General features: G+C 47.0%; 1 protein-coding gene across 1 annotated transcript in view; it reads left to right on the top strand.

Annotated features, from left to right (window-relative positions):
• TEKT5 (tektin 5) overlaps positions 1-7,597 on the top strand; it is a 38,392-nt gene extending 30,795 nt beyond the window's left edge. The window contains exons 6-7 of the mRNA XM_060033047.1: positions 3,230-3,384; positions 7,384-7,597. Of these exons, the coding sequence (XP_059889030.1) occupies positions 3,230-3,384; positions 7,384-7,597 (369 nt within the window). The remainder of the gene's footprint in view (positions 1-3,229; positions 3,385-7,383) is intronic.
• The last annotated feature ends 6,207 nt before the right edge of the window (positions 7,598-13,804 follow it).

The following is a 13,804-nucleotide window of genomic DNA, read 5'->3' as shown; positions in this document are numbered from 1 at the left end:
CGAACAGCACTTGACGGAAGTAGAGAGTAGCTAGAAAGAGACATATCACAAGGCAGAGCAGGCTTGTTAAAATGTAGCTGGAGCCTGTTGCCTGCAGAAGTCTCTGGATTTCCCAGCTGCTTTTTGTCAATCAAGGGGGATGAGCAAGTGTTAGGAGGCGGTTCTCACCCTCCTGCAGGTGGTCAGCAGGTTTGAAAAAATAATTCGTAGGTTTTAGTTCTCCAGGAGCTCCCGTTTGTTGTGTTGCTGTGTCCCTGTCCCTCTGCTGTGCTCACACGAGAGTTCCTGGAACACTGAAATGTATTGGATGCCTCTTAGGTGATGGTACCTCCCACCAATGTCCTGCACACTGAAGGCATCCAACATGTGTTTTTAACAGACAGGAAGGAACTTGAACTTCTGTGCTGGTAAAGATGGTTGCAGTTGTACAGTAGTAACGGCTTGTGGGTGCTGAATAAATGTTGCATACAGGAGCAAAGGAATGGGTGAATAATCCACTAGCATGTAACTCTGTGAAGATGGGTCTTTCTGCCTGTTCTGTGCACTGCTGTGTCCACTGCCTAGAACAGTGCTTAGCACCCAGTAGGTGCCGAGTCAGCAGTTAAGTCAACAAGCGAATCAATGAATCTGTAAATTAATGAGTGAATGAAGAAATGATTGAACACGTGAATGAATGTCAGCCCCTTTTTTAGACTCAAGAGATAGGCCTTTTCATCATTAAAAAGTCTACAAGTAATACATGCTGGAGAGTGTGTGGAGAAAAGGGAACCCTCTGCACTGTTGGTGGGAATGTAAATTGGTGCAGTCACTGTGGAGAACAGTATGGAGGTTCCTTAAAACACTAAAAATGGAGTTACCATATGATCCAGCAATCCCAATCCTGAGCATATACCCAGAGAAAACTCTAATTCAAAAAGATACATGCACCCCTATGTTCATAGCAGCACTATTCACCATAGTCAAGACAGGGAAACAACCTAAATGTTCATCAACAGATGAATGGATAAAGAAGATGTGGTACATATATACAGTGGAATACTACTCAGCCATAAAAAAGAATGAAATAATGCCATTTGCAGCAACATGGATGGACCTAGAGATTATCATACTAAGTGAAGTAGGCCAGACAGAGAAAGACAAATACCATATGATACCACTTACATGTGGAATCTAAAATATGACACAAATGAACTTACTTACAAAAGAGAAACTGACTCATAGGCATAGAAAACAAACTTATGGTTACCAAAGGGGAAAGGGAGTGGGGGAGGGATAAATAAGGAGTTTGGGATTAGCAGATACACACTACTATATGTAAAATAGATAAACAACAAGGTCCTATTGTATGCACAGGACGCTATATTCAATATCCTGTAATAAACCATAATGGAAAAGAATATACTTAACTAAATCGCTTTGCTGCAGACCTGAAACTAACACAACATTGTAAATCAACTGTACTACAATAAAATTTTTTTAAAAAACAGAGCGATAGGTCTTTTGTAACATTTCAGGCCCCAAGCTGGGGGCCAGAGGGGCAGGAGAGGGAACAAAGAGGAGAAGCCAAGGTAGGCACAACCACAGGCCACTGGCTTTGGTTCCACCGGCAGCAGCCTTCTGGCGAGAGAGAAGCATCCCAGGCTGGGCACCGCCAGCAGCCCAAACCTCAGTAATGTCCCCCTCACTGCATGCCAGCAGTAGGTACCCCCCAATAGGGCCATCTAGGTAGTAGGTCGGGGCAGTGTGGTGCCGAGAAGCATTTCTCCTGTTTAGAAGGGCTCAATTTTCTTCCACAGGACGCTGGGGTGGTGTTTTCTGAGCTCTGCGTATCTGCATACCCAAAGGGCAGGTTTCTGAGGGAAATCCCCAGGGCTTCTAGGAGAGGTGTTCCCCCCACTTACTGGAGTGTTGACCTTCCCACGTGTTGGGCACAGAACATTCTCATGGGATAATGTTTAACCAGCGTGTGGTTGGCGTCGCTCTGGTCTGGGTGGCTCACTGAGGACCAGGTGAGGGGTCAGTCTTCCTCCTCAGTGGGCTTTGAAAGAGGCAGTGCCGCCCCCTGCCCTCAGACAACTCTGCCTCCATCTCACCCCCAGGAGGAAAAGGACATCCTTTTGTTCTCCTGAAGTAGAGAAATGCTCTCCTTGTAGGCTTTTTTTCTTAAGGTAGTAGGGAAGCCAGGACTTTAATTCTTTGGAAAAAATCATCTTTTAAGCAGTTTCTTGTTGCCCATAGAATATGGGCCCAACCCAGCTAAAATAGTCATCCCAGTACCTGTTATGATTTGTGAATGTTTCATAGCTCATGGCAAAGAGAAAGACAACATGACTGTAAAGTCCCTGAAGGTGAGACAGGGTCTTAGACTTGCAGTCCCCACTGCATTCAGGAGTGCTGGCATACTCACGTGTAAGTACTGCTCCCCACATTAAAATCTGAGATGGACAGGACCAGATAAATTTCAGGGCACACTGTTCCCAAACTTCAGTGTGCATAAGGACCATTGGGGAGCTAGCTAAAAATCTATACTCCTGGATCCCACTGTCATTCATTCATTCATTCATTCATTCAATGAATATTTATCGAGCTCCTACTATGAGTTGCCAGATTTAGCAAATAAAAATGCAGGATGTCCAGTTAAACTTGAATTTCAAAATCAACGACAAGTGGATTTTTAGTGTAACTATGTCTCATGCAGTAGTTGAGACATATGATAAAAAACGCTTTGTCGTGAGTCTGAAATTCACGTTTAACTGGGTGTCCTGTATTTTATCTGATAGCCCTCACTCTCACCAAGCTCTGTTCCTGGCAATGGGGGATACAGCAATGGACGAGGCAAAGCCCCTGACCTCTGGGAGCTTACATGCTAGTGAGGGAGACAGACAGCAAACGAATAGATTAGCCAAAGGAAGGATGTTGGGGGGCACCATGGCAGGGTACAGCTTCTAGGCTTGTCAGGAACAGAGCACATGTCACCTCGCCATTGGGACCTGCTGAGTCTGAGAGGGGTGTTAGCACAGCCCACCCACAAAGAGCCTTCTCGCAGGGGAGGGGCCCCATGAAAACTAGAACTGCTCGCAGATCTAGGGCATCCAGTGATGATAGGAGGAGAATGCATGTTTCACCCACAGTGAGGTGACATCTGTTGAGAACACTCGGTTCTGGGGGTACTCATGGCTGGCTAAGTTCAAGATCAGGTTCCTTCTGATACCGCAAATGTTCTCTGCAGACGCTGCAGGAGATCTTCCAGACGGAGAACACCATCATGCTGCTGGAAAGGTCCATCATGGCCAAGGAGAGCCCGCTGAAGGTGGCGCAGACAAGGCTGGAGTGCCGGACCCGGCGGCCCTGTGTGGAGCTGTGCAGGGACATGCCCCAGTTCAAGTGAGTGGTGGAGGCCAGAGGGGAGGGGTGGGTCTCTGGAGCTGCCAGGAAGCCTGGGTCTGGAAAACGGACCCTCCACCAATCAGGACGTCCAGGCCCACAACTCCACAGGGCACTGGGTGGGGGCCTGGGGCTCTGGGGTGCCCTTGATGGCCTCCCCACCGTGGAGACCGCCCCCCTGCACTGCAGCCCTCTCATCTAAGTGAGGATGGTTTTGTAGCTCTGTTCTGCTCTGGGAACCCTCCAGCTGTCCCCTAAAAGCCAACAAGAGGGAACCACCCAGCCCAGAGATGTGGCCCTTGCCCTTGCGGGCGTCACTCTCTCTCTCTCCAGGCTCCCATGAAAGAGGCGCCCAGCCCACACCTCAGTCATCCTCCACCGCCCTTTCTGTGAAGTTCTCAGCTGAGAGCCCTCGGAATAGCCTAACCCTGCCTGTGCCGCTTAGCTAAGGAGGGCTGCTTCTGTTGACAAAGGGCCTCCTCACAGGAGAGGGGCAAAACACTCATGCAGCCCCAGAGACAGGATTTGTGAGTCTGGAGGAGGGGTTTGGAATGGGATGATGACCAGGCAAGGAAGGAAGTGGTCATTGGCCATGGGGGATTCGTTTCCCATGAACATGCTGTGTGACTTGGGGCTGGTCACTTGGCTGCTCTGTTCCCTCCATGCTAGGGGCACTGTCTTCGTTCTCTATTGCTGCATAACAAATGCCCCCACAACTCAGTGGCTTGTCTTCCTTCCGAGCTGAGTTGTGGAGAAGAGCGCTGGAGAAGTAAGGAGGAGGGAAAGTATTTGGAGAGAAAACGCCAGGTGGTTCCATGTGCTGAGGTTTGCACGGCCTCGGTTACTGCCTGAGATAATCTTGTGGGACACAGAAAAGCTGGCTGTGTCGGGGGTGGGGTGCAAAGCGACGCCTGGCTTTGAGCTTGAAGGCCTGGCTACCTGCTCCTCAGCCCGCTGCTGGCCTGGAAAGTCTTCACCCCAGAAGCGGGTGCCGTGTGGCCAGGGTCCTGCCCCACCTGGGCTGGGTGGGGTCCAGGTCCTGGGTGAGGGGTTGGGGAAGCTCTCCTGACCCCTCCTCCACCTGCCCCTGCATCAGCTCAGGTTGGGCTCCAGCAGCCCTGGTGCAGAGGCTCTGATCACCCATTTGTCCACCCCAGGGAGGCTTACACACAACCGAGCTTTGAGGGGAGGGACCAGATGTTGTCCCGGGGGACTTACTGCTCTGGGACACACTCCCTGCCTCCCCGTCCACCAACTGTGTCACCAAGGGGTGTAGACAGAGAACATGGATGAGGCGTGTTCGGCTCAAGAGTCCTGGGCAGTGTGTGTGTGTGTGTGTGTGTGTGTGCGCATGTGTGTGTGTGTGTGTGTGCACAACTATATGCACGTGTGTTGGGAACTGAGCGGACAACAGCACTCAAGCTGTCTGCCTTCTGCAGCAGCTTAATTGCCCCGTCCATGCATTACATTCTTTGTCCCTCCATCCCCTCCCTTACCACCTCTGGGTCTTTCTCCTCTACCTCCCACAGGTGGCCCCTCTTCTCCTGACCCTCTCTGAGCATGCAGGTCCCTTCCGTGTCCATCCCTCCATTCCTCAGACTGAAAGTCCCTTTAGATTTGCATGTCAATTAGTTAAAATGAAATAAAATTTAAAATTCAGGTCCTGATTCACACAAACTGCATATCAAGTGGTCAGGAGCCACGTGTGGCCGGGGGCACGGAACAGAATATTTCCATCGCTGGACAGCACTGCTCAAGAGAGCCCCCAGGAAAGAAGGGTGTCCAGGCTGCTTCTGTCGCCTCTCTCTAGCTCAGGCTTGTCATGGGGGTGCTCATCCTTGGGATATCAACCCAAGTCCTCTCAGCAGCGTGTCCTCCAGTCCTGAGCACAGTTTCACTGTCCCTCCCCACCACCCCCAAGGTGGGTCCCAGGGCACAGCCCCAAAACCAACCCACCATCACAGCTCACCAGGTATATTCCTGTCTTAGGGCTGCTGTGACCAATTACCAGAAACTGGGTGGCTTACAACAGAAATTTATTTTTTCAAACTTGCGGAGGCCAAGCATCTGAAATCAAGGGATCAACAGGGTTGGCTCTCTCTGGGGCCTCTGAGAGAGCATCCTTTCCCGGCCCCTCAACTGGCTTCTGGTGGTGGCTGGTGGTCCTTGGCTAGTAGCTGCATCACTGCATCTGCATCCGTCTTCCCATGACCTTCTTCCCTGTGTGTCTCTGTGTCTCAAATCTCCCCCTCCTTTCTCTTACAAGACCAGTCGTTGGATTTAGGGCCCATCCTAAATCGAGGATGATTTCTTCTCAAGATCCTTAACTCAATTACACCTACAAAAACCCCTTCTTCCAAAGAGCATCACATTCACAGGTACTGGGGTTCAGACTTGGACATATCTTTTGGGGGACACTATTCAACCCACTCAATCTGGATATTGAAATAACCCTAATCTCTCTCCCGCCTCCACTCTTATCCCCGTCCAATCTAATCTTTACCCAGCAGCCTGGAGGTTATCCTAAATCTGAATCAGCACATCATTCCCCATTTCAGCGCCCACCGCCTCACCAGCGCCTTCCCATTGCCCTGAGAACAAAATCCAGACCAATCGATTTTGCATGTGCTCTTCTCTGTAGAACCACACGGTCCAATTCAGTAGCCACCAGCTGGGTGTGGCTCTTCCATTTACATTTAAATGATTTAAAATGAAAAACGATGAAAAATCCAGCTCCTCAGTTGATCTTGCTGCATTGCAATTACTCATGAGCTCCGCATGGCTAGTGGCCACCGGATCCAGCAGTGCGGATATAGAACATTACTAGCATCGCACAGAGTTCTCTAGATCAGCGGCTGTAGAGTGCTTCCCTCTTGATCTTTACACAGCCAGCTCATTCGCTCAAACGTTCCCTCCTCAGAAAGGCTTTTCCTGGTGCCTTGGGAAGGTCCCACAGGAGCAGAGCTTCAGGATAGGGGAGCCCCGCTTCAGCCTGATCCCACGGGGAACTCTGGAGCGTGAATTACACCACGGAGCTGGTTCCACCCTGAGGCAGGGGATGGCCTTTTGTACCCACTGCCGTTGGTGAGCCATTGGCTTCCCTGGAGACATGTGGACCTAGGAGCCATCAACAGCCAACACTCCCGGCAGCTGGGGCACAGGTGGGACCTGAGATGGATGCCAAGAGCAGACATCACACCTGACCATCTTAGTTACATGAGGCTGGCCCTGTTATCTGGGTTTTTTAAAAAACTGTGATAAAATACGTACAACATAAAGTAACATACCATTAGTGGCACCTAGTACATTTACAATGTGCAGCTAGCTCCAGAACGTTTTCATTCATTTGACCCAAAAGGAAGTCCTATCCTCATTAGCAGTCACTCCCTATCCCTCTCCCTTCAGCCCCTGGCAACCCCTAATCTACTACCTCTTGTTATGGATTTGCCTATTCTGATCATTTCATATAAATGGGATCGGACAATATATAAGCTTTGGTGTCGGTATCTTTCACTCAGCATCATGTCTTCAAGGTCCATCCATGTTGTAGCTCGTACCGCTGCTCCATTTCTTTTCATTACATCTCAACAATATCCTAGTGTGGGGATAGACCATATTTTGTGTATGCATTCATCTGTCGATGGACATTTGGGCTGTGTCTACCTGTTGACTCTTGTTATTAGTGCCCCACGAGTATTTGTGCAAGTATTTGAGTGTCTGTTTTTAGTTCTTGTGGGTACATACTCAGGAGTGGAATTGCTGTGTCCTTTGGCGAGTCTGTGTTTAACTGAGGAACTGCCAGATTGTTTTCCTGAACATCTCATCTACTTCTCCCTTTGCACTCATTGCCCTCAGCAGCTCTGCTGTGTGTTCACCTGTCTGCTTGCTCCCCCTCTGTCTTCTCTGCCAGCCGAGCCCCTCCCACCTGGCTCCTGACACAAGGGAGACCTGTGCCGCCCGGCTGGCTGAACCGTGCCTTCCCCTCTGCTCTCTCCCCAGGCTCATGAGCGAGGTGTGCACCATCAACGACACCGTGCAGACCCTCAAGCTGAGGCTGCGGGAGACGCAGGACACGCAGCAGCTGCTGGTCATGACCAAGTGCCGACTGGAACACGAGCTGGCCATGAAGGCCAACACCCTGTGCATTGACAAGAAGTGCATGGGCATGAGGAAGACCTTCCCCAGCGCCCCCTGCCTGGGGATCTGCCCCTGAGCCGCCGCTGCTCCTGGCGCCCCTGGTGCCCCACTCCATGCACGTTCCTTACACAGCATAGAATTTGCAAAGTCAGAAAGACAAAAGAGTCATTTTCTTCCTTTCCTCCTATCATGGGGAAAAAATATATATATATATATAAAGAGCTAAAATAAATGTGCCATGCCAGGAATCCTGGAGCTCGTTCCTTGCTGCAGAACCACCTTTCTGGCTGATCCCAGGAGGAGACAGACTGTGACCCCCTCTCGGTGACGGAGCATTGTAAGGTTGTCAGCCTTGCCAGGAATGGAAGAGGCCACCTTTTCTAAACCTGTTTGTCCATTTAGGAGCACAGTATAGACCATGGTGTCCAAAGATTGGACATCAGAGCTGAGAGTCCAGAGACCAGCTGTCACTCAGGAGCCGAGTGGCCTTGAGCCTGTTCTATAAAACGAGGTCAGTCTGAGGTGGAAGTAACTGTCAGCCATGTAGGGCAGTGCAAAAAAAAATAGGATTTGGAGTCAAAAGTCCTGGGTTTGGATCCTGGCCTTGCTAGACATTTTTAGAAATTGCAGTGGGAGAAGGGGGCAGCAAAATTCATTCCGTGTTGGGGCAGGAGGAAGCAGGTCAGGGTTGAGGGAAAGCTCTGTGAAGAAGGGACATTGCTTCAGAAAGTTAAACACGACCCAGCAATTCTACTCCTGGTTATACAACCAAGAGCATTGAAAACAGATAAATACTTGTCCACGAAAGTTCATAGCAACTCTAATCACAATAGTTACAAGGTAGAAACAACCCAAATGTCCATCAGTGGGTTCACAGATAAACAAAATGTGGTCTACCCACACAATAGAATATTATTCAGCCGTTAAAAATGAACAAAGCACTGATACCTGCTACAACCCGGATAAACCCTGAAGACATCATACTCAGTGAAAGAAACCAGACACATATTGTATGATTCCATTGATATGAAATGCCCAGAATACGCACCTCCATAGAAATAGCAGATGGGTTGTTGCCAGGGAGAGGGGATTGAAGTGACTGCTTAGCGGGTACAGAGTTTTATTTTGAGGTGGCGAGAACGTTTGGGACCAGGTAGAAGTGGCTGGACAACATTGTCAATGGGCTAAATGCCATAGAATGGTCCACTTTAGGTGGTTAACTTTATGTTACGTGAAATTCATCTCAAACAACAGAAAAAAGAACTTACTATTAGAGCTGAGTCCTGAATGATGAGAAGGTTGAGGGAGAAAAGGACAGTATTTCTGGTGAGAGGAATGGCATGGGTTGAGGCAGAAAGTTGCGCCCGGGATGGAGAAGCCCTTGGAAAGGCTGTGAATCATCTAGAAGGACTGGATGAGGCCAGGTCGTGAAGGACAAATAGCTTTGACTTTTTCCTGGTTCATTATTCACATCGGTGCTTCCCAACCCTTTAAAAGCATGTGCGGATCACCTGGCGATCCTGTTAAAATGCAGATTCTGAGTCAGTAGGTCTCGGGTGGAGCCTGAGATTCTGAACTTCTAACAAGCTCCCTGACGATGCTGATAGTCTAGGGACCAGACTCTGAGTAGCAAATAACACCTCCACGATTTTTGCCATGACCAAGTACAGGCATCTCTTGTTTTATCACACTTTGCTTTACTGTGGTTCGCCGATAATACGTTTTTTATAAATCGAGGGTTTGTGGCCACCCTGCATTGAGCAAGTCTCTTGGTGCCATTTTTCCAATAGCATTTGCTCACTTTGTGTCTCTGTGTCACACTGTAGTAATTCTCACAATACTTCAAACTTGTTCATCATTATTGTATTTGTTATGGTGACCTGTGATCAGTGATCTTTGACGTTACTACTACGACTTGCTGAAGGCGTAGATGATGGTTAGCATTTTTTAGCAATAAGGTGTTTTTAAAATAAGGTATATACTTTTTGAAAGACATAGCACTCACACACTTAATAAACTACAGTATAATGTGAACATAACTTTGATATGCACTGGGAAACCAGAAAAATTCATATGACTCGCTTTATTGCGATATTGGTTTCATTGCAATCGTCTGGAACTGAACGCGTGGTATCTCCGAGGTATGTCTGTACCATCTTTACTGTTATTCACTCAATCTTTTAGATTGTTGCACTTTAAAAAAAGACAAATTTATTTTAAAAGGCAGATTTATAGCATGACTGCAAACAGGAAACCTGCTTTGCCAGGAGTTGAAAAAACAAAATACTGCTAATGGTGTCTGTTTAGGTAATATTGTCTGAAGTCTTCTTTGGTTCAAAAAGGAGATCAGAGAGTCTTAAAGAGGTGTTAAAGGCTACTTAGCATCCAACAGAAACTCCGTGCTTGAGGAAATTTCGCTTGAAAGAGGATAGAGTCAGTTTTCCTACAAATGAGTGGCAATGCTATTGGGTGACTTGAATGCATTGCACCCAAGGAGTCATGGCGATGGGCAGTAGGGAGCCCATAGGATCTTTAAAGTGGGGATGTGAAAATTACCAGGTTAGTGTTTCAGAAATAATTCCTGATGAGGAGCAGAGGGATGATGGAGGGAGGTGGGGAGACCAAGCTGTTAGAATGTCAGGCACAAGAGGCAGAAGTTCTGGATCAGGACAGGTGCGTGAGGAGCACTCATGTGGTTGAGGCCCAAATCCTTAGAGTATGGACTGAAGAGGGCAAGTGGGAGACTGGGATGGGGCAGAGATGGCTGGCTTGAGTAGCTGATGCTTGGGGATGCTGTGCCCTTGAGCAGTGGAGTGAGTGGGGTGATGGATAGAGGCAGAGAAAATGTAGACAACTTCCCTTTCATGCGTGGAGTTTGAATCATCGCCTAAGGGATGTCCTGGTGTAACTATCTGAAAGGAGAGTGGAAATGTAAACTTAGAGCTCAAGAGAGAGGCTAGTGAGGCTGTGCCTGGGGATGCAGGAGATATCCGAAGCCTCAGGGATAGATGGACTGGTGCAGGAGATGCTAAATCATGAAAGAGGTTCACTGGAGGAATGTGATGCTGGAGTGAACAGAGGACCAAGGAGGGAACAGAGAGAGCGCAGAGAGAGGCAAACAGCCCAGAAGAAGCAACGTCAAGGGGACTGCAGAAAGAGGTGCAAGAGTGAGGGTATTCAGATGAAGAATAAGGAAAGCCCTTTGGAAGCAGGCATCCTAAACACACCATGGACCTGGGTACCCATGGGTGTACACTTTTGGAAAGTAAATTGGCAATAAGTGTCAAGAGCTTTAAAAATACCCACACGCTTCAACTTATAAATGTCTTCCTTAAGACTCTATCATTAGAAGACTATCCCAGATGCAGACTCAGATTAAGCACTAAAGAGTTAGTTATCATAGGAAACCTCTGAAAGTTATGTCCAACAGCAGAGAGAGCAGCTAAGTAAAATACAGCGCAATCAAGTCATGGAATATTAAGTAGCTACCAAAATGAAGCTCGCTGAATGCTTGAGTGCTGAAGGAATATGCTTGTAAGGCTAAAAGTGCAGCGTACATCAGGCATAAAAGAGAACAAAATAATACCATTTGCAGCAACATGGATGGAAGTAGAGATTATCATACTATGTGAAGTAAGTCAGAAAGAGAAAGACAAATACCATGTGATATCACTTATATGTGGAATCTAAAATATGGCACAAATGAACTTATCTACAAAACAGAAACAGACTCACAAAGAGAACAGACCTGTGGTTGTCAAGGGGGAGGGGGATGGAGGAGGGATGGAGTGGGAATTTGGGGTTAGCAGATGCAAACTAGTATATATAGAATGGATAAACAGCAAGGTCCTACTGTATATTCCATATCCTGTGATAAACCATAATGGAAAAGAATATTAAAAAGAATGTACGTACATGTATAACTGAATCACTTTGTTGTACAACAGAAATTAGCACCACATTGTAAATCAACTATACTTCAATTTTTTAAAAAAGTGCAGAGAACAAAATTGTGCACAGGAAAAAAGATTGCATTGAAATACACTGGAATGTTAACAGAGTTGATGGTAAGTAACTGCTGGTTTCTTATTTGCTTATATTAAGAATTATCTACAGTGAACCTGTGTTCCTTTTTAATCAGGAGGAAATGCTTTTTTTTTTTTTGCATTACGTAGGCCTCTCACTGTTGTGGCCTCTCCTGTTGCGGAGCACAGGCTCCGGAGGCGCAGGCTCAGCAGCCATGGCTCACGGGCCCAGCCGCTCCACGGCATGTGGGATCTTCCCAGACCGGGGCACGAACCCGTGTCCCCTGCATCGGCAGGCGGACCCTCAACCACTGCGCCACCAGGGAAGCCCAGGAAATGCTTTTTTAAATAGACTTTTTATTGTGCAATAGGTTTAGATTCACAGAAAAGTTGCAAAGACAACACGGAGAGTTCCCATGTACCCTTCACCCACCTCCCCCTAATGTTAACATCTTATATAACTGTTTGTTATGGTGCATTTGTCAAAACTAAGAAATTAACATTTGTGCATTACTATTAACTAAACTCCAGAATTTGTTTTTCCTGTTTACCTTTATCTGTTCTAAGGTCCAATCCAGGGTACCACACTGCACTTAGTTATCACCCTCCTCTGTCTATGACCATTTCTCCATATTTCCTTGTTTTTCATGACCTTGACAGTTTTGAAGAGTCCCTGTATTTGTTGGTGTTTGTTAAATGTCCCTGAACCTGGGTTTGTCTGATGTTTTTCTCATGACTAGTCTGGGGTTACAGTTTTGGCAGGGAAGACCGGAGGTGCAGTATCCTTCTCGTCCCTTCCTATGAGGGCATTCATGATGTCTGCATGACATACCTGCTGATGTAAAACTGATCACGTGGTTAAGGTGGCATCTGCCAGCCTTCTCCCTTGTACAGTTATTGCTCTCCCCTTTCCATACTTCATTCTTTAGAAGTGAGTCATTAGTCCAGCTCACACTCAAGGATGGGGGGATTAAGCTCCACCTCTTAGAAGGGGAGTATTTTGTAATTCTTCTCTAAGAAAAATACTACATTATTTCTTGTGTTGCTCAAATTGTTCCAGCTTTGGGCATTGGGAGCTCTTCTGGGTTGGTTCCTGTGTCTCTTTGACACCCCCCATCCTTTTGTTTTTTGAGTACTTCCTTACTTTCTGGCCCTATAAGATGCCAGATAAAATTCAAGCCTCATCTTGAATTTTTTTCTGCTCCAGCCTTAGAATCAGCCCTTTCTCCAAGGAGCCCTGTTTCCTTTTATTGGAGAATGGTATTTAGAAACCGAAGTCTGGGTGCTGGGGGTGCTCATTAATAAGATTTTTTTTCAGTTTTTCTTATTGTGGTAAAATCCACGTAATGTAAAATGTATCATCTTAACCATTGTTAGGTGTACAGTTCATTGGTAATAAATACATTCATAATATTGTGCAGCCATCGCCACCACCCATCACCATAATTCTTTTCATCTTATAAAACTAAAAGTCTGTAGCCATTAAACAATAACTCCCCATATTTCCCCATGCCAACTCCATTCTACTTTCTGTCTCTATGATTTTTGAGTCTTCTAAGTAACTCATATAAGGGGAATCACACAGTAGTTGCCTCTTCTCTTTGTGACTGGCTTATTTCACTTAGCATAATGTCCTCAAGGCTCATCCATGTTGTAGTATATTGCAAAACCCTTTCCCTTTTTTTTTTTTTTTGCGGTACGCGGACCTCTCACTGTTGTGGCCTCTCCCGTTGCGGAGCACAGGCTCCCGACGCGCAGGCTCAGTGGCCATGGCTCACGGGCCCAGCCGCTCCGCGGCATGTGGGATCCTCCCGGACCGGGGCACGAACCCGTGTCCCCTGCATCGGCAGGCTGACTCTCAACCTCTGCGCCACCAGGGAAGCCCCCTCTTTCCCTTTTTAAAGCTGAATAATATTCCATTGTACTGCATTTTGCTTATCCATTCATCTATTAATGGGTGCTCAGTTTGCTTCCACATTTTAGTTATTATGAATAATCCTACAATGAACACAGGCATACAAATATCTCTTTGAGACCCTACTTTCAAATATTTTGAGCATATACCCAGAAGAGGAATTACTAGATAATATGATAATTCTGTTTGTAAATTTTTGAGGAACCACCATACTATTCCCACCAAAAAGGGGTCCTATTTCTTTATATGCTTGTCAAAACTTATTTTCTGTTTTTTCTTTTTTATAGTAGCCATCCTAATGGGTGTGAGATGGTGTCTGTGAGATGGTAGTTTTGATTTGCAT

This window comes from Delphinus delphis, chromosome 15 (genome assembly GCF_949987515.2).
Source record: "Delphinus delphis chromosome 15, mDelDel1.2, whole genome shotgun sequence".
Taxonomy (NCBI): Eukaryota; Metazoa; Chordata; class Mammalia; order Artiodactyla; family Delphinidae; genus Delphinus; species Delphinus delphis.
The sequence above is the reverse complement of the archived record's forward strand: the minus strand, read 5'-3'. Positions and strand labels throughout refer to the sequence as shown.